Genomic DNA, 20176 nt, shown 5'->3' on the forward strand with positions numbered 1-20176 from the left:
ATATCTACTTTCTCTATCTCTTTAGAGCCGGAAGGCAAATAATGACACTGGCGTCTGGCGTGCAGCACACAGACAAACACTGAAAGAGAGACTTCTCCACCCTCCATCAAAGCTCATAGGATCATTCATCGTGATTATACACTCCATATTTCTGTTTTACTCTCCATCTGGGCACATCACACACATTGTGATACAGCAATAGATTTCTCCGAAGAATGAAAGCACACCACCTACCTCTTATGCCAAGCCACGCAGTCTCCAATGTTAATCGAGGTCAGGGTTCACAATCAGCGTGCCCTTTGATGGGTACCCACTTGGGGTGCCAAACAGTCCCGGGCTTTGTTTACCTTTTTTGCCCCCCCTTCACTTACAATCTCGGCTCAGTTGACACGCACCGACTGAGAACAAGGGGTTTTTGTCCGTCACAGGCCCGTTTGACATTAGCCAGAGCAACAAAGAGAATTCACACTGACCGTGGAGCTGGAGCACGACCATGAAAGTGACATAACACATGCAGAAATGACACGTTAATAACTCAGGCCTGTAATGTGGAGAGGAACCTGTTCAGACTCGCAGGGATGTTTGAGAAAAAGAAAATTCTCCGCTGTTTTATGTCTCTGGCCGGGACACAAAGAGGTCTAATTTAAATTTACACCCAATTTGCATCAAATTACCCAGCAGACATTCTCCTGTGGATTCAGCTGAAAAGCCCTCTACTGTTCGCCTAAAATCAGTGGCCGCTGTGCCAGTTTTTGTGATTTGGAATATAATTATTGCTCCTGACCTCTAGGATTTTTATTTCTGGTGAAGAAACATAAAGTATATGTGCTTAAAGTCATGACAGTCTACAATACATCACATAAAACCTATAAATTTGGTTTATGATGCAAAAAGTTTGGTTTTTTTTATTCATGCAGAGGAGCTTTAACACATTTGATTTACAGTCTTTTTCTAGCTCTGCCATCCACGAGAAACCAAAGTCAAATTCTTTCGCAGTGTCGTCTTGTTGTATGATGTGGCGCCATCTTTTGAAGCCAAAGATGACACTGCAGCCGTAGGAATCCTGCATTTGGTTTATGTGAAGCATTCATGGGTTAGGCAAGTAACCAGATGCTTAATTTAAACAAAGGTAGCAACACCACACTGTAAAAAGTCCAGCAGGGAACATGTTCCTCAAGTATCATCTGCACAATGAACTTAAGGAACCAAAAGTAAAAGTACTCAGTGACTCAGCAGAGAAACGACCCCTGTGAGTGTTAGAATATGTCATATGATTAGATTATTATGCATTAGAGTGCAGCTAGCATGGATCTGAACCATCTGACATACTGTTGGGTAGTTTAATCAATCACTTCTTGTGTTTCTTATGTAAAATCTTAGTACGAACAGTAACTTCAGTTGGCAAATGAAAGTAGCTCCTGTTTCTACAGAGCAGCACCAGAGTAAATGCACTTGGATCCACAGACGAATGCAGCATGTTCTGTTCAGGACATCATGACATTATGTCCTCGACTACTTGGCTGAAAATAAGAGTAAACCTTTGAAATAAGAGCCACTGACATCACCACTGACCCAAAGATACATTTTCAAAGCAGTCACATTTATTTGTCTTTTTATACACATTGGCTAAGCAGCCTGTGGTGCTAGCACTTGGCTTCGATAGGATTTACTATGGGATTTTCACAATGCTTACTAAAAAATAAATACAAGACAAAAGTGTTCGACAGCTCAAAAATATACAAAGGTTTGAAATTAATGTAAACTTTGAAAACATTTTTTTTTTTTTTACATAAGAAACAATTCAACAACCTTGGTGATGATTCCAAAAGTCATTGTATTTACAAGTTTGTACAAAAAAAAAAAAATACAAAGCTGATACCTACAGTATGTAGAGGTCGCTCTGGAGTCCAAATGAAATGCGTCTAGTACCACAAGTTACGCTGTAGCTCTTCTTTAGTGGCGGCGTTGATGTTTTCAGCGACGTTTTAGGTCCAGTAAACGAGAAGAGAGAAACAGCCGAATGCCACTGACGTGTGCACGCTCTCGCCTTTGGCAGAAGCATCTGCTCCGCTCCCACAGAGCACTCAGAGTGTGGATATTATTCAAGGAAAGTCAAACAGCTCTGTGTAAAGGTCTATAAATATCTCCAGGTACAGCAAGAGACAAATGAAACTTCACAAACATCACTTTATCAGTGCAAAAACAACAACCAAAAAAAAGGGTTGGAATGAAGGTTCACAGACTTAACCCATTGTGTACCCTGTTATGTGATATTGCATTAGTACGGAGGATCATTAAGGCCAAAATGACGTTGATATTTACAGTGTACCTATACGGCTATATGGCTACATAGACTGTCAGCTTTGCATAATGGTTGCAATAGACACCGTGTATTTAGAACATTATTGTGAATACGAGGGACTCAGAGTGCTGCGGTTCCACTAAAACCTCACTCGTAGCTTATGACTGTTCATGCCATCTTTTAATGACATGACTGAGTTGCTTTCCTATTTGTCTCTGCAGCCAGTGTCTGAAATAAGATTCAAAACTTGTCTCTCACAAAATAAGGATCTGAATAAAATATGTTATCAATAATATCCTTGCAATTCCTTGCACAAGCGAAAGATTTCAGTTTTAGGTTATCTAAACGGTGTAAACCGAATTGGGGAGTGTATATATAAAAATAAATATATTCAGATTGTTGTGACACAGAAAATATGCAACCATGGCTGGTTAGATTCTGATGGGGAATAAAATAGAGGAGCATTTGGTACAAAATAGCAGCCAATGTCACATCCGTTAATCCAGAACTACCTCTTCTCACCTAATTGAACCCTCCATCAGAACAGAAAACTCTGACAGAAGCGCTCACGCTGCTTCGTCGCTTCTTGTCAAATAAGGCATATTAGATCCTCCTGAACACTTTCCATTTGCCTCTTTCAACAATTCATAAACACACCGAGTCAGCAAACCAGAAATGAACCATTATTACATTTTTTTTTCTTTTAAAGAAACACATAACCTCCTCCGTTCTTCTACAGCTCTCCTGTTCCACAACCTCCACCTTTTCGATCACCTTTACGTCTCCCATATCGACACGTGCTCCCTTCTCGTCTCCTACGATTGTCGAGTTAGCGCTCCGCTTTTACATTTCCTCTCTCACCTCCAGTTACTCCTCTTATTGCGTGAGAATTTTAAAATGTTGCCATAGTGAGCTACCTTGGACATCATTTACAAGATGATTTAAAAGCAGTAAAATATGCAAACACGTCAGTCTCGTTGGATGCATCGAGGCTTCACATTTTTTTTTCCTCCACTGTTTCTCACACAGTGTTAAGTCCTGATGTTCAGATGTGCGGGGGTGGGTTTAAAAATAATTAGTATAACTGGCTCGAAGAAGTGTAAAAATCATGTGTTTCATTGCATAGGTATTCACAGAATACATACAGTTAATCCAATATATTTCTCTAGTCTTACAAGCTACTGATAAAAAAGAAGAGTGTTTCACTTCTGGAGAAAAATCTGACAGCAGAACAGCTAACACTGAACATTTAGATACCATAGTGGGACTGAAGGAAGGCAACCAGTTGGGTGTCGTACATGGCTTTGGGTAAAACGCCATAAAGTAAACACAGAATATGTTTGTTTTTTAAGCCTGTTTTTTCCTCTGCGAAAACTGTTTTGCTCATTTCTATTCATCAATCATATTTTTCTAAAGCAAAGTGTTCATATCATGAGGAGATTTTTTTAGACACGCTGTATGTATAAAACATAATTGAACACAAGTAAAACTGCTTTTAAGTATCCACAGAATAACCAACAGGAAACAGCTATGATTAGCAAATATTGTAAATTATTGTAAATTACTAATTGTAAATGAGCAAATTTACAATTAGTAAATCTGTGATTATCTCTTAACAACACGGTTCATCCCTACTGTTGTGTATACCACATAATCCTCATCACCGCTCCCGCCCTCACTACATCTCATATATATATATATTAAGACTCATTCTGGTCCATTTGTTTCAACTGTAAACTAACACAATAATTTCATACCTTCCGACGCTTTGACTCTGTTTTCTACGTGGAGCCCTGCGATGAGCGGTCGTCATGCGGGCTTCCGTCTGAGTTCTCCGTCTCGCCCTCAGAGATCGCCTGCATGGGCGCCGAGTACAGTCTGCTGCGCATGCCGTAGCGGCTGCTGTTGGCGGGCGGGGGGATTCTGGAGCGGCCCTGCCTGGCAGCGGCAGACGTTGGGAAGGACTTCTGGGAGAAGCCCTCGGCGTTGGCTTTGGGGTAGGGGCTGGAGACCTGCTCTGGTCCTGATGGATGCTGCTGCGGTTGCAGGGGGGAGGCGGGCTCTTCGGGCTGTCTGGGCGACTCGCTCAGGGAATCTCCGGGAGATTTAGGAGCGATGGGGCTCTTGAGGATCTCCGTAGCTGACATGCGGTAACTTGAGTCCGAGCGGCTGCCCTTTTTCAGCAGCAGCAGTTTGAACTCCTCGTTGGAAGTGCTGGACTTCTTTGCGTTCCTGTAGATGGGCCCGGTGACTCTATGTGGGCCTGGTGGGGTCACGGCAGGGGAGGGGGGCGCCACTGAGATTGGGGAGCTCACAGTGCTGCTGGGGGGGGTGTTCCCTGACGCAGCACTGAGGCGGCTCCTCACACCCAGCTCGGTGGAGTCCTTCCTGCCCAACACTTTCCTTTTGGACCTGAACATGAAGAAATCCAGTTAAGAATCTCTGTGAACGGAGAGCAAAGACAAACAGGCCGCTGTCCAAACTGCTTACCTGTGAATCATAGCAAACAGATCCTCAGTGGTCCTAGCTTTGGTGGGGGACAGGAACACACTGTCATCCTCTGGCCTTGACTCCTCACTCTGAGGGGACACTGCATTATCACTGGGTGTAGAGTCTGTAGACAGAAACCAGTCAACACGTGAATACAGTGAATATTCTACACCTGAGTTTACCAAGTGTCTAGCATCAAGGGCTGTGTAGACTCAGAGGAAAGGTCAGCAAAGAAAAACAGCAATTTTATGTTGCAGAATGAGTTTTTTTTTGGCTTTTTTCCTACTCTGTCATCCATATCCTGGCACTTCAGATTTGTCATGGTGAAAGTCTCCACTTTACCAAATCTGTGATCCTGTACATCAGGAGTTCTTCGCCTTTTTTGCACCATGGACAGTTTTTATACTGACAAGCTCATTGCAGACTGAGGTTGATAATAAAAAATAAAATGAGTAAGACAGAAGACAGTAGAAAACTAGCGGATGGGAACCTCAGCTGTAAGTAACCACAGATGTCAGGATTCCTAAACATGCATCAGAGACAAAGACAGTGACAGGCTACCTTTACTGAAGCAATCCTCCGTCCTTGCTGTGGACTCGTCCAGAGAGGCACTTTCGGCTGAAACACCTGATGGCTCGTTCTCCCCTTCTGTCCTGCCTTCGTTGCCGACTGAACTCGCCTGCAGCGAGTCAGCAGCAGGCACTTCATCAAGACTGTTGGATCTCTTGGGTGAACTGTGCTGAGCAGAGGGAGGCGGACCTGGTTTGGTCTGACACGGTTCTTCTTCTTCTTCAGACGGCTCAGCTCTTTGCTGCTCTAAAGTCTCCGACTGCAAGCTGCAGTCTGCAGAGCAGACGGGTGTTTCTGCCGACTCTCCGGGCTCCTCTCCTCCATGATCAGTGGTCCTCTCTGGGACGTCTAACGATGGCTCCGACTGCTGTCTAAACGCTGTGGCGCTCTCTAAAGGAGCCTCTCTGTCCTGCTTCCTCGTCTCACTCTGACATGCTGCTTCTCCGCCTGCAAGCTCTTCGTTTGAGGTAAACACTGCTTCACACGGCCTCTTGGAGGATGTGTGATGCTGTTGTAAGCTGTGTAACAGAGGGCTCTTAAGCTCCAAAGATTTACTACCAGACAGTGTGCTAGTTAGGTTCACAGTGGGAGACTGGAGTGTGGAAGTTTTGTCCTCGTGACCTCCGTTGTGATCCTTATTGATGGATCGGAGCTGTACAGAGTGCAGCACTGTGGGTGTGATGGACATGGAATGGGCGTTAAACACCTCTGGGTAAGGCGGTGCTACAGGTTTGGCTGACGCCGCAGTTTTTTGTTTGCTCTGTTGAAGGATCTGAATCTGGTTTCTGTAAGCAGAAGCGTTGTTGCTGACACTGTGAAGGGCACTTAAGTCGAGGTGTGAGGGAGGGATTATTGGCAGCTCCAGGTCTCTCTTCGAGGTGGCTCCGTCCCTGCACGAGAGCGACTGCAGTGACAGCGACGAAAGAGACGACTTCCTCTCCGGGACTTTGGGCTTCCTCTTGCCGCTGGCCGGTGACAGCGGTCCAGGAAAGAAGGCGGAGGGGAATGAGGACGTGGGGGTTTCTGACTGACTGGAGTAGCCGCTGGATGGGCTGGCCAGGCCTGCCAGCTTCTCTGGAGACGTTAGCTTGAAGTCTCCCTCCACTGATGGAAGTGAGGGGGTGGTGGCTCTGGAGCCGGACTGGGACGTCTGAGACTCAGAGCTTTCCTGTGACTTGATGCACTCGATGACAGTTGTACCTGTGGCCGTGCTGGAGTTTGACAGGGATCGGTACGGGTCGCTGGATTTTAAATCATTCAGGAGCCACAGATCTGCGTAGTCTGACTGTACAACCCCCTCATCCTTAAATGAATGTGCATCCGTGGAGCTAAAGACGCCTAAGTCAGGTAGATCAGCTGAGCCCTCAACCCCCCAGACTACAAGGGGCTCTCTGACTACTGAAGAGCTTTCTATATGACCTGGAGAGCCAGACAAGACCAGCTGTAGTCCCCTCTCTTTGGAAGACAGTGGAAGCTGCTGCCCACAAGTAATCTTTGGTTCTTTCTTGTCAGGGATGTTTCCCTCACTGCATATTTTTCTTAAGGAAGAACTCCTCTTAGGCGGACACGGCTTCGCCTTTGGTTTTCTTAAAGAGAGGCAGCGTCTCCCAAGAGTCATGTGACCACTTAGCTCAGAGAGGCCGCAATCAGAGCCGGGGGCTGCATAGTTATAAGTGAAGCTTCTGCTACCTTTTAGACCACAGTCAAAGTGCATGGAGGTGTAGTAGCCTTCAGTGTCTATGGAGTAGTGTGAGACAGTGTCGGCTTTCTCTGACGGTGGTTTGTCAGAGTAGCTGCTCTCACAGGTGGCCATGCTGGTGAAGCTGGGGCAGCCCAGGCTGCTCTCGGCCTCTCTGCTCGGCTCAGGGCTGAAATCCTGTGAGCGTGGAGGGTCTGGGTGGGGGTAACCCCACTCCCCTTCGATGGGAGTGCTGACCCCTACCTCCTCTAATATGTCCATAGCTGTGGAAGAGAAGGAGCCTGCCCGCTGGGTCCTGAGGCCATGGTAGTGGTCCAGCATGAAGCTGGTCTGGTCATCGTTGGCGTGAGTGGCAGCATTGAGGGAGAGCTCAGAGTCACAGTGTGAGGAGCCCGTCAGAGGTGGCGAGGCTGCTGGGGGGATTGTTTCTGAGGTCTGTGAGGGGCAGGTGGAGCTGCTCCCGCTCCAGTTCCCACTTGAGGACTGGTGGTCGTCCTTATGGTCCATCTGGCCTCCGAGCACCCCTGCGACTGAGACGGAGTGGACGGGGCTACTGAAGGTGTCTGAACTGGATGAGATCTCACAGCTTCCCATGTCGGCCTTCCTGGGCAGCTGGGATCTGGTCCTCTCCATCCAACTGTGCTCCGGACTCTCCGAGAGCTGCTTGTACTTCAGGCCCAGCTGGTGTTCGGACACGGCCTGGTCATCCGTGCTCTCCTCTTCATCCTTCAGAATCAGCTCCCCAGGTCCAGGCAGGAAGTCCTCAGTGTCGAAAGGTGAAAGCTCCTCCTCATCGTCGCTGTCATTATGCCCATTGTCTATCATCCGGTTCCCGTCTCGGGGCAGACTCCGGGAGCGCAGGCGCGCCCCCACAGAGGCGGTAAACATGGCGTCAGAGCTGTCCGGAAGACACGAGATGTTGCCTGCAGAGTGGGAAAGAGAGACGGACACGCCCTGGCCTCTCTGGGCCCTGATCCTCCTCCGAGACGGTGCTCCTGAGATCAAAAAGTCTTCTGTCTGGCAACCGGAGTCTCTGGTGCTGAGATGGCTGGCCAGCTCCTCATTGGAGGGGGTGATATTGGGACTGGCATGAACTATCACTGTCCGCTCTCTGGAGCCAGGAGAGTCATCAGAGTCTGGGAGAAAAAAGAAAACGAGCATAAACATACCGGACAAACTCAGAGACGACTATACATTAAAACACTCTTTACTGCTCTTCATACGGAGTTTCTTAAACAATAGAAACATCAACAGTAGAAGCATATAAACATATTTTTCAAGTGCTTTAAGGTGTTAACCATGAATTGCCACCATCATCTGGTTGCATGATATTCCCCATCTCTCTCTCTCTCTTCCCATATTTCCTGTCATCTCTACAGTCATCTGGCTAATAAAAGCATGAAATCACTTGAAAATATCTAAAAAAAACCAATGACAATACGCCTCCACATCACTTGATGATGTCTCTCATTCTTGTGTTGCCATATTATAAAGCTGATCATTCAGCTTTTCTCCTGGAGCACAATGACGTGGCCAACATTTGAACACATGACGACACATAATTCTTTTACTTTAACAGCAGCAGTTTGACAGAAATCTCATAGACCTCGTGTTCCTGATTAGTTTAAGACACAGAGAGTTACATACCTAAATCTTGCTGCACCTGTCTGGGAACGCCAGCGACAGTCCTCCGTCTCCTCAGCTTCCTCCTCCTCTGAAGCACAGACTGCGAGTGAACAAGCGAGCAGCGCACACTAGCATCTCTGTCAAAGCCAACCCCTGCAACGGAGACGGGACATCTGAGGAATCTTTGTTTGGTGGCAACTGCAGCGATTCCTTCTTTAACTCTCACGCTGTCTTGTAAAAAAAAACACGCTCGGCTGAACTAAATTAGATGCTCTACAAAAATAGCAGTCAGGAGTGGAGGACAGTTATCTGATGGAGCTCGAAGTGAGACAAAGTGGGTGCCTGGAGTAAGAATGTGGAGTTATTTCCTACTTGATGTATGTTTAGGATGTCAGATTGTGAAATGTAACGAGATAAGAAATGGTAAACAGTATTTGACCCGTGCAAAAGAACTCATAGGACACAAAAGATAAAGTCTGCATGCAGATGGATTTACTACCCAAAGAGAAATCCCTGCTTTCTGCTTCAGTTTTGTTGTGCTTCCTCCTTGTTCTCCCGCCTCTCCTTCACAATACATTATGACTATCATGTGATAGCAGGTCAGGCCTTTCAGCACCATAGCAATCACTGGACTTTGCTTACAATGTGCATTTTTTCCCAGACTGTGTCTGACTCAGCCAGTGTTGGTGTACAACTCTTCTTTTGAGTCAATGTGAGAGGGAGTAAATAACGCTGGGCGGGCCTTTTCAACAATTTGGACAGAACTTATTAGCATTCATGTCACAGCATCTTTGCTCGCAGTCACATGCACAAAGCCTTGAAGTTAACAGGGCACCAAGCATGACTTGCACATTGACAGTGAATCTGTGGCAACAATATTGCCTTTGATAAGGATGATGTTTTATAATTAATTGCAGAATTTCCAAATTTCTTGAAAATATTCAACTTTATTGTAATGCGGGGTCAAACTCCACACAATTGTACAGTGTTAATGAGGAATGCCACAACTCAGCCCGGGGGGGTTTAGCAGAAGTGTGTGCAGTCTAAAAACACACCGTCTGACTGTTAGCTAAGAATAGTTTGACGTTTTGGGAAATTCGCTTATTCGCTCAGAGATATGAAGTTATGGCCAGGTGACGGTTAGCATAGCTTAGCATAAAGACTGGAAACAGAGGGAAACAGCTAGCCTGTCTACATCCCACTGTCAAAAACAGCACCTCTAAAGCTCACTAATTGAAATGTTGTATCTAATTAGTTTAATCTGTACTCGAACAGAATGTAAAAAAGGACTTTCCTGGCAACTGGGTGAATTAAATAATATGATGTGTAAATTACTAAATTTAGAGGTGCTGGTGGGCTTATTTTGCACCCTTTGTACAGAGCAAGGATAGCTGTTTCCCCCTATTTTGGGTCTTTATGCTAAGCTAAGATAATTGGCTATTAGCTGTACCTTCATATTCAGCGTACAGACTAACTGTAAGCAAGAAAGCAACTAAGTGTATTTCCCAAAAACTATTCCTTTAGGAAAAGCAAAGGAAGAGCTAATGAAAGCTAGCATTTATGAGCAACAGAATAAAAATCTCTCCTATGAAATAAGTTAAAGAAGTCCACATCACAGCACGGTCCTGTCACAATCCACTGATTCAGGCATAAAACATAATGCTTTAAATTTACCAGTCACATTAATGGGGATGACACATGAGTTGATGACTTGGGAATTGGTTTTCATTCTTTCCTCTGGGGTGGGCAGCGGCAGGGCTTTAGACCAGTTAGTCTGCTTGTCCAGGGTGGAGGGGATGTTAGGGATGGGAAACTTAGGCCGGTGACCTAGAGCCACCCCGTCAGTGTCGGGGTCAGAGGGCGCAGCCTGCAACAGATGGATATTTGCATGGTTAGGTTGTTAAGGTTAGGTGGCATTACATGAGAAATGGTGCGGCAGAGTTAAAAAAAAAATGTAACTCAGCTTCAGAAAGGGGAATAAGTAGAGTAGAGTGATTAAAGTCAGGGATTACACTGGTATTGTCAAAATGATTATCTTGGGAAGAGCTGAATGCTAGATGTAGAGATTAGTGTCTTATTCAACTGCCGCAAAGACTGCTTACTGTCAGAGCAGAGGCAAATCAATACACATGCCCTTCCAGGAACTGAGTTTCATGTTGGAGTGCAACGAGCACATGGAAGCATGCTTCAGAGAGAGAGAGAGAGAGAGAGAGAGAGAATGGAAAACACAAGAAACATCTGAAACATCTACAGCAGGTTTCATGCAAAAAAAAATAAAGCGAATAAAGCAGAAGCTGTGTTATGATCAGTTAATAGCGCTGACCACCTGACTGTATCCAAGCGTGTAAGAAGTGTCTGACAGTAAAACGCTTGGTACACACTGTACAGCACATGCCATGATAAACACTAATCCTGCTCTGAGGAAAAAGGGACGTCTCCTTCACTCAACAGCTACTGCACAGGACAGAAATGTGACAAACAGTGTAAACAGTCATTTCCAGTCACAACATGCTGGTTTGGAAACTCTTAGCTCACACTCGGACAATCTGTGGCACGTAAAGTGACTCTCCTGCATAATAACAAGCCTCTGGAAATATTTGAGAGGAAATACTTCACGGCAGCATTCCTCTGAATGGCAGCTTCAGTATCAATCACCGCACGGCCCTCCCCTCTGACTTCCCCGTACCTCCAGATCCTTTTTCCATGGGCCTCCTCAGGTTTTCATACTGTAGATCCGCTATTACTTATACCTCCACGCTAAATGAATTCAGGCTATTAAGTTCTTACCTTGAGTTTCCTACTGAGAGGCACATGTGAAACTGGGAGTGATTCTCAGGCTGAACTGGTTCCCACCTCCACAACCGGACAACCTCCCACCCCCATTTAAAGCCAGCTCTCCAGCCTTTGTGCTCTCTGTTCCCAGCAGACCAATGAGACCCTGACAAAACCCTGGCCACAAAAGAAAGCCGTTTCCTTGGAAACTTCTCCCAACTAGTAGAAAAAAAAAAATCAAAAGGAGAGCATTTACAGCTGATTTGTTTCGAGAACAGAAAAGCGGCTTTGGGAGTGTCTGACAGGAAGGATGAGCGAGACGAAAGAATGAAAGAGAAAGAGACAGTGAAGGGAAGGGAAGGAGAGCGGACATGTACAGGATGAGGAGGGGGGAAAAGGAGTGGCAGCGTTTGATGCTTGCCCCTGTCCACAGGCTCATTTCTGTCTCACAGAGGGCATCGGGCGCGATATATTTGGTGAACAAACAGCAGAAAGAGAGAAACATGAACAGTCAGCTCTCTCAGGGATGGGTGCAGCGGGGAAACCGCAGCGCAGAGGGATCATGGGTAATCAAGGGCGCAAGCTTGGAGAAGTCGACCCTATCATTAGAGAAACCCTGGCTGCCAGGCGGCTGTGACTGTGGCCCTCGCACACACATTCCTCACATACTGCTCTCTGGAAGTCCACTGAACTCTTGATAACAGCTGTCTGAGTATGTAAATGAATCACGTGTCCGTACGGATGAAACTCTGAAGTCTTCAGTTTCACAACAAACGTGTTCCTGACCGGTAGGAGCAGGATGCTACCGCTGCCGGACAAAAGCTGCGTTAAGAGCATGCATTTCAAAAGAGACTCGTTATGCGAATTAGAAGGAGTTAAGAAACAAACAAGAACAGGTGAGGAGTTGTGAAATAAGGTGTTAGAAGGAGAGCACAGGATCCAGGAGGGAGGGAGGGAGGGAGGGACCACTACCTTTCTGCTCCAGGGAGAGAAGCGGCAACATTCGGTAGGGGAGGAGGAGCGGGTGGATTCAAACTGAATTACAGGACAAAAACAAAAAAAAGGGACAAGAACACGAAAATGACAGAAATGAACATGGAGATATTCAACAGATACACATGGACAACAATACTTGGGTAAACCAGGTGAGGAGGAATATGAGGACTGTAACATACATTTGGGTTTATGAGCTGAAGAAAAAAAAAAAACCTGAACAACTGATTTGCTTGAGGTGATAAAACATAAATATAAATTCGATGCCGTCAAATGAAATTTAAACAAGCATGCTCACATGAAGCACATGGCAAACACATTCCACTCCCCTCTTTACCTGTGCTTGTGCTAACTGAGTTGTTGCATCGCTAACAAGTCTCTCTGGCTGCTTGGAGAAGAAAATGTGCATTTCACTTCAAACAGTACATGAAGGCCTTTGCACAGGAAGCATGTAACACATCAGCATGAAATAAAACCAATTCTAAAAAAGGAAATCTACACTTGAAAAACATAAATATTCTCAAAACCTTTAGAAATATGTCAAAAGTTTTAAATGACACAAAGACATAGTCAGAGGAGGAACTGTGTAAAATGTTATAATAATTTGATAATATGCTCATTTAATATGGTATCAGGAAAAATGTCAAATATAGAAGAATTTCCTGGATTACAAATGAACCTTAATGTATCGACTGGTTCCCTGACTTCCTAAAAGTAGAAGAGAAGGATCTGGAGGGAGCATGATGTGAGTGGTCTCACCGTTGTCAGACTGACGCCCCTCTTTTCTTGCCTCTGCCTGATGTGTGGTGGGGGGTACATGGGCATCGGGGGCACCGCCGAGATCGAGATGGTGACTCTCTGCTCCCTGCTGCCCGATCTTCTCCTCTGGTGATCTGCTGAAAGAATTATGTAAAACAATGAGGAACGGCCTGCGTGTAACCTCCTCACACACTCACACACACGCATAAAATCTGATCTGACGGGGAAAAGACAAAACGTTTCCAGCATCTGTTTAGAGGATAGGTTTATTTTCTAAAGCTCTCGAAACAACACCCTCCTGAACAGGAGAAACAATTACAGTGACCAAAGACTATTATTTTAAAACAGACTCTATCCTTTAACCACAGACTGGAGGCATGTGGAAACCCAGTGCACAAATAAAGATGGTGGACACACACACACTCTGTAAAGCTTTTAATGATCGATTGAGTGAGAGAGGCGGTGATTCAACTGTACTGTCAGTGGAGTTAGTGGTGTTAAATTGGACTGCATTAAGTGATCTCGTTCATTTGTCCAGACAGTGGGGCTTGAAAACGTGATGTCCATTCAAGGCAGTCAGACGCCCACACAAACCGTTACCTGAATAATTAGCAGAGGTTAATGAACTCTGTAAATGAACATTCTCAGATTATGTCATCTAATGGCAGGACATGTCCACTAGAGGGCAGAGCAACACCAGAATGCCAGGGTACTAACAACGGGACCCAGACCTGCATGGTGTATCTCAGAAGGGACTTTTAAGTCAGGAAGGAACACACACACAAAAAATAAGAAATAATAAGTGACACGTGAAGTGAAATGCAGGTGGACTAATTGGGGAGGACAGAGGGAGTGAAAGCAAACTTTGCAGCAGCTGTTTTGGCTTCGCCTCTGTGTTGTGGTCACACCGAGTGTCGGAGGGGCCTCACCTCGGTGCAGGGCCCACAGGCTGAGGTTGGCTTGCCTGTGGAGCTCTTCTACACATGCTGGTCGCGTGGAGGGGTAGAAAATGTTCCTCTGCTGGTGCCAGGGAGCTTGGTAATGTGCGGTCAGCTTACTCTCCACATCCAGGTTGGACACCGCTGTCAGAGAGAGACGGACCAGGTCAGACAACGACTGCAGCTAAAGCTAACAAGTTACTGAAAACAGAGAAACACGTGAAGATATTTAGGAACTCTGAAGCAGTTTTTGTTCTTTTAACTGTGACTACTGTTAGTTACTGAAAACATCTTTGTGCAGTCTTATTTCACCCATACTTGTTTCCTGGGATGCTGTGTAATGGTTTGAAACTAGATGCCAATAAGAGAAATCGGCCAGCAGGGGAACCTCTTTAACATCCTTCTTGATAAATGAGTGACGGCTCACGCCACTGGATCAACTACTAATACTGTGTATGCCAGCAGATGTAATGGAAAAGCATCACTGCTGTGCTCTCCATGTATGCTACAAAGGACGCCTTTAAATTTCCACTCTGACATTTTTGTGGTGATACGCTGGTTAGGATCATTAAGGTGAACTCCACAGACTCAGACAAATTTAACTAGTGAGCTTTCCTTCACAGCGACAGTGTGGTGCCATGAGAGCAGCTTGTCTGATTTTAGGGCCGGAGCCTGGGAAAGAAAAGCAGGACAGTGTTAGCGGGACAATAGCCTGTTTACTAATCCAACGCTATTACTGGCAGCCAAACAATAGGCATCAGTGTAACCTGATACTGTGACTTTCATTCTCTAAACACTGACCAGTACCTGGACCAATCTCACTGCCCCCCCTCACACCTCCTTGGGTTACAGAGAGGGAGACGCTATGCTCTCAAATTACTATGCATGATACACGGAGGGGCTGGGGAGGGGGAGGAGTTTGAGTCTGATTTTACTTTGTCTTCTTGTTTGGATGTTGATTACTTGAAATATGAGAGCAAGTGAAAAAGATGCACACAGGAGGAAAGACTGATCAATAATCATGTGCCAGTCGAAAAATGCAACACCCCTCCCTCCCCAAAGATGGAAAAATCTCTCTCCACTCTCACACACAGACACTGCATAAATCTTGACTAAATCTACACAATAGCTTTTAAAAATAGAAATGACAGCATAGCAGTCACAGTATAATCAAGATAATAAACGGCATAAAATCAGACTCAGCCAGGCTCTGTGGTGATTACATCTTACACATCCCAAGGAGAATCCAAAGAAAATGTAGAGGCTTAACTCTGCTGAGTCTTTCTTTGAGTAGAAAAGCACATCTGTCACTCTTCTTTTACCTGGCGGACATTGCTGGGCTTGTCCTTGACCTGGCAGCTTTACTGACACACACTCAGTCTGACCTCCATGCCTGCTAGAAGGTTTGGCACACTCCAAGTTTCCTTTGTAGTGCAGCCAGAAGCTGACTTTAGTCTGTTTCATTCAATATAAAAGACGTCATTCAGCGGCTGATCGCAGCGACCAGCCTGCTGCTGATCAAACTGCTCCATATGGAAGGTGATTTTCTAGCAGCACGACTGCTGTGAATTCTCTGATAAGGCCTTTCAGAGGAAACCTGGTGCCATGCAAGCAGCCCCCAGGAGAGGCAGCATGTTTATCTGTCACCCAGAGACAGCTTGAAGTTTTCCATGAAACACCCCAGAGTGATCTAAAAGCCCTCTGCGGTGACCCAGTTGACCTGAAAACAAGCTCTGTGCTCTGTCTCCTGCTCCCCTCTTCATGCTGGAGGTGATTTGCGGATGTGGTGCCGTTTTCTGATTACTGTTGTTATCTTTTTACACAATTAATCATTTCAATTACAGTGTAATTAAAAACTGAATTGAGAGCACTGTGACGTGTGGGAGTTAAATGAACTTATCTTAGAATAAAGACCACAAGCAGCTAGTTATCTTAGCTGAGCTCAAAGATCTTGCTCGGCTGTTGTATGGGGTTGAGAGCTGGCGACTAATGCGGCTTTAGCAAGTGATTTACTTTTCTTTTCAGACAGATCAAACAGCTCAGTGAGCCTTCATGTTCTCGTATGGAAGCATCTGTCATTCATTTCATTTATTCAGGTGTTTGCCTTTGATTTGGCCCACTCCAAATCAAAGGCCTTAAACTATGCAACAAAAGCCCCAAATCTGTCAAACTTGAGACAGCACAGCAAACTGTGATGCGTTTCTGCCGTGATCTACGGGCAGCTAAGTCAGATATGAGCCCTCTGACACTGTTCGTCAGCCTCCCCCCGCCCTGCCTCCCTGCTGAGATGTGAACTGCTGGCCTCGCTGTGACACCCCCAACTTCTCTAGCAAACCAAAAGCCCATTTGACAACAATAACAGCCACTAGGACACAGAGTGCGCTCTCCATGCCTGACTTCATTTAACTTTCCCTGGCTTAAAAACACATCAGCACTTCCTTTTACATTGCTCAGTGAAATCTGTGACTTTAGGTTCAGTGAGGTGGTAAATGTACGTTTACCACAAAGCATGAGAGGCCTTTAAAGAGGTTTTCATGGAGACAGAGGTCCATATGGGGAAACCCTTTAAAAGCAAAGTCTTGGTCAGCTGTTACCCCAAACGAGGCCAAAGAAAACACATCATCACAATCAGCCTTCAGTCATCTCATTGACCTCTTGGCCGCTTTCTCTTTCTTTCACAACCAAACTGAGTGATCTTCAGCATGACTGTGACTCAAATGAGTCACATGGTCTCGGGTCTGACACGTAATTCCACTGTTTGCTAGTAAATGTTCCTTTTTTTTTTTTTTTTATAACCAACACTTGTCATCTTCTTCTTCTTTCTTACCTCTCACTAAAAATCATTCCGTGAACTTTGCTGTTGAGGTGAAATCAAGCACTATATTACCTGCACCCTGACACAGCCTATCAATCTCTTCTCCTCCTCCTCCTCCTCATCTGCAGCAGGATCTTTCCCCAATAACCTCACAACTATCATCCCTGCCAGCAGGCCTGCAGGCCAGGAGAAGGGGGGGATGAAAGCCTGCATCCTCAGACTGCCTCTGCCTTGTAATTTACTCCGCATTGGCCCAGACAGGAGCCAAGCCAAGCCCCTTACACCCACACTCACGCTCTCACACACCTACAATTTGCCAGCGGCCTGGGAAAACACAGATGTCCGTCATTAGGTCACACTTAGACAAGAAAAACTTTTTCTGAACTTCACAGGACAGGAAGACAGGTGAGTGTGGCCTGTCAGCTATGTGCACTTAATGTGAGTTAGTGTGTCAATTATGCAGGGATATCTGCACAAAAAATAAAGATTCTTTTCAAGCAGAAGGAACAAAAAACAGAAGTTTTGACCCTGAAATGCTGTTCCAGTGAGCACAGAACTTTCCTACTGAACAGACAATGCAGCAATAACTGTCGCAGTATGTAGGGCTTAGCTCTGTAACTCTAACCAAGCAAAACAACCAAGCAAATGCCTCCGACACAAGCCGAGGAGAGGAACACTTTCATTTCATCATCCTTTACATCTTGAGACAACGCTCAAGCAAAGTGCAGACATGTTTGTCTAACCACTGCGGTCGAGTTCTGCATGCAGAGCAAAAAGAAATGGGAGGGACGTGCAGCTCAACTAAAGCCCCAGTAAATTATACAGTACCTTGGGATGTGAGTGCGAGGCAGCATCCTAGAGCCATGATGGAGCTGTGTGGTTTAAACTGTCAGCATCAGTGAGACAAGCCAGCGTCTCTCCCTCAGTCACCTCAACAGAGACGCCGTGTCCTTCATGTCTTTACAGCAACGTCTCTCTGTGGCTCTACTGCCACACTGACCTACAGCTCCACCAGAACATCTGCTCACACTCCTCCCCCCGTGTCCCCTTCCCCACCCAGCGCTGGGTGCAGATGGTCCATCCAGGCCCTGACTTGGGCTACCACTAATCTGTTTATGGTCTGCTACAGGAGAGTAGGAGTGTTAATCTGAACCGCTGAAACAACACTGACCGTTCGAACCACAATGGAGGATCACGGAGGGTGTAGAGGAATGCCAAAGGATGCACAGGATGCTGGACACGTGAATCCTTAACTCAGATATTAATGCATTCAAATACTGGTATGTTCTGTCATTCAGTTTTTCATAAATCACTGATAAACTCAACATTCCTGTATTGTGCTGCATATCAAAGAGTAGCAAACAGCTGATAAACAAAATGCTATACAGACCATCACCAATACTATTAACACTACATCTAAAACATTAATCTTGATGCATTTCAGTATACGCTGCACAGCAAGTGAACAAATCAAAAAATAAATGCTGCTCACCTGAATCGGGCAAGAAACAACATGTAAAGAGATACTCATCAAACTGCTGAGAGATTTACTCCCATCTTTCCTGCTGCCAAAAATCTACAGTCGAAACTGAAATCAGCTTGTTGCCACTGAGGACAACCTGGGCCGAAACAGAAAAAAATGCTGTTCCACCGAGTGTCTGTGGGCAGCTGCTGGAGAAAGTCCCGTCTGAGGTCTGATTAGTAAAACACAAAGAGTAGAGTCTCAGAGGCAGCCGGCACAGAATAATACCCATCTCCCCAGTAATCCGCTCTGAGCCCACATCCTCCCAGCTGATGGGGATGTGGCTGCTGCTGCTGACCCGCTGCAGCAGGTGGGGCACAAGGTTGTTTACATTCAGAAGAGATGAGGCTGAAGCCTGCAACCCGCCTGAGACGCTCCGCTCAGCTAAACCCTGAGTGGGGCAACTGCAACAACTTTGTTTGGGGTGTAAGATGTTGAAATGGTAGCACTGATGAGCAGGAACACGTGTTTTTGCATAAAATAGTGTATAAACAAGCCCAGATTTTAATCATACCACTGATACATCTAAGGGTTGTATTTCACACACGTTTATTGCACGTCTTTCAAAATCCTTGTAACTCAGGCTTTCTATGACAACTTTCTAGCATGAGTTGTGCTCTTTGACGAGTAAACTGACCTCTCCATCAGAATTGTTGCTGATTAATTTTGTGTCCGGTTAATAATCAATAAATTGACCCAGATATTTCAGCACAACTCATAAACACAAAATCTTCTTACTAAACTGCACCGCAACCATTGACTTTAATTTGCACCGAAAGACTGAAATTCAACTATTAATCAGATTTTTAATCAGTGACCAAATACTTTAGTGTCCTCTGTGATTATTGCCCAAACGTTGAGGCAAAAATGTGCTGATTGTGTTCACTTTGTCAACATGAGTTCACCCTTAACATTAAGAAAACTCAGACACCTGTCCTCTGGCATATCTAATTATAGGTAAGTCTCATTGAGGGCAGGAAACTAGAACTCTCTTCTCTCTCTCCTCCTACAAAACTGCATGTTTATGCCGCCACACCTTTCCGAATGGGCTCTCCCTCACCTCACCTGGAGCTTTGATGTGGGATAGCAGGTGGGCCCCGTGACCCCTGATCGGAATGTGATGCTGGGAACCAGGAGGCTAAATGAACCATTGTTGCAGCCTGATGCTGCTCTCAGCTGCCTGCAGGTACTGCAGCAAAGGGCTGCTAAGCTGTAATCAAAGCGCTGGTTGGCTTCCTGAAGTGCTTTACTGTCCCTCAACACCATTCATTTAATTACCTGCATGAGACATGAAAAATAGCCCCCCATCATGGCAGCCGATTCTATTTATAGTCTCGTAAACTGTGCGACATTTTCACTCTGTTCACTCATTCTTTTATTCAACGTAGAGAGACTTATACAAGATGGTGACATCACCGCAGCAGGAAAAGTAATGCAGGTGTGAGAAACTGCTCTTGTTTAATTGCAGCGCTCTAAAGTCTGCTTGTATTTCCTGGCTTGAGGTCACAACATCAGCACGCGCTGGCAGTGCCGCAAGCCCACACACGAAAGCTCGTCTGCTGGTGAAATTAAATCATACTTGTGCTTCGGGGAGACGCTGCTTAACGCTCAGATTTTGGAGCAGCGCCTGGACCGCCAAACTGTCTGTCTGCTTATGTGCTGGGAGGTACAATAAGGGTGGAAATGAAGG

At 45.6% G+C, this 20176-nt stretch overlaps 1 protein-coding gene across 1 annotated transcript in view; it reads right to left on the minus strand.

Moving 5' to 3' along the window:
* Window positions 1-3710: 3710 nt before the first annotated feature.
* The window catches only part of nhsa (Nance-Horan syndrome a (congenital cataracts and dental anomalies)), a 51422-nt gene continuing 34956 nt past the window's right edge, over window positions 3711-20176 (minus strand). The window contains exons 2-9 of the mRNA XM_070831915.1: window positions 14141-14293; window positions 13212-13345; window positions 12432-12494; window positions 10362-10554; window positions 8709-8840; window positions 5354-8197; window positions 4793-4916; window positions 3711-4714 (exon numbers count right to left, since the gene is read on the minus strand). Of these exons, the coding sequence (XP_070688016.1) occupies window positions 4084-4714; window positions 4793-4916; window positions 5354-8197; window positions 8709-8840; window positions 10362-10554; window positions 12432-12494; window positions 13212-13345; window positions 14141-14293 (4274 nt within the window). The 3' untranslated portion in view covers window positions 3711-4083. The remainder of the gene's footprint in view (window positions 4715-4792; window positions 4917-5353; window positions 8198-8708; window positions 8841-10361; window positions 10555-12431; window positions 12495-13211; window positions 13346-14140; window positions 14294-20176) is intronic.

Source organism: Pempheris klunzingeri, chromosome 6, assembly GCF_042242105.1.
Source record: "Pempheris klunzingeri isolate RE-2024b chromosome 6, fPemKlu1.hap1, whole genome shotgun sequence".
NCBI classification, from domain to species: Eukaryota; Metazoa; Chordata; class Actinopteri; order Acropomatiformes; family Pempheridae; genus Pempheris; species Pempheris klunzingeri.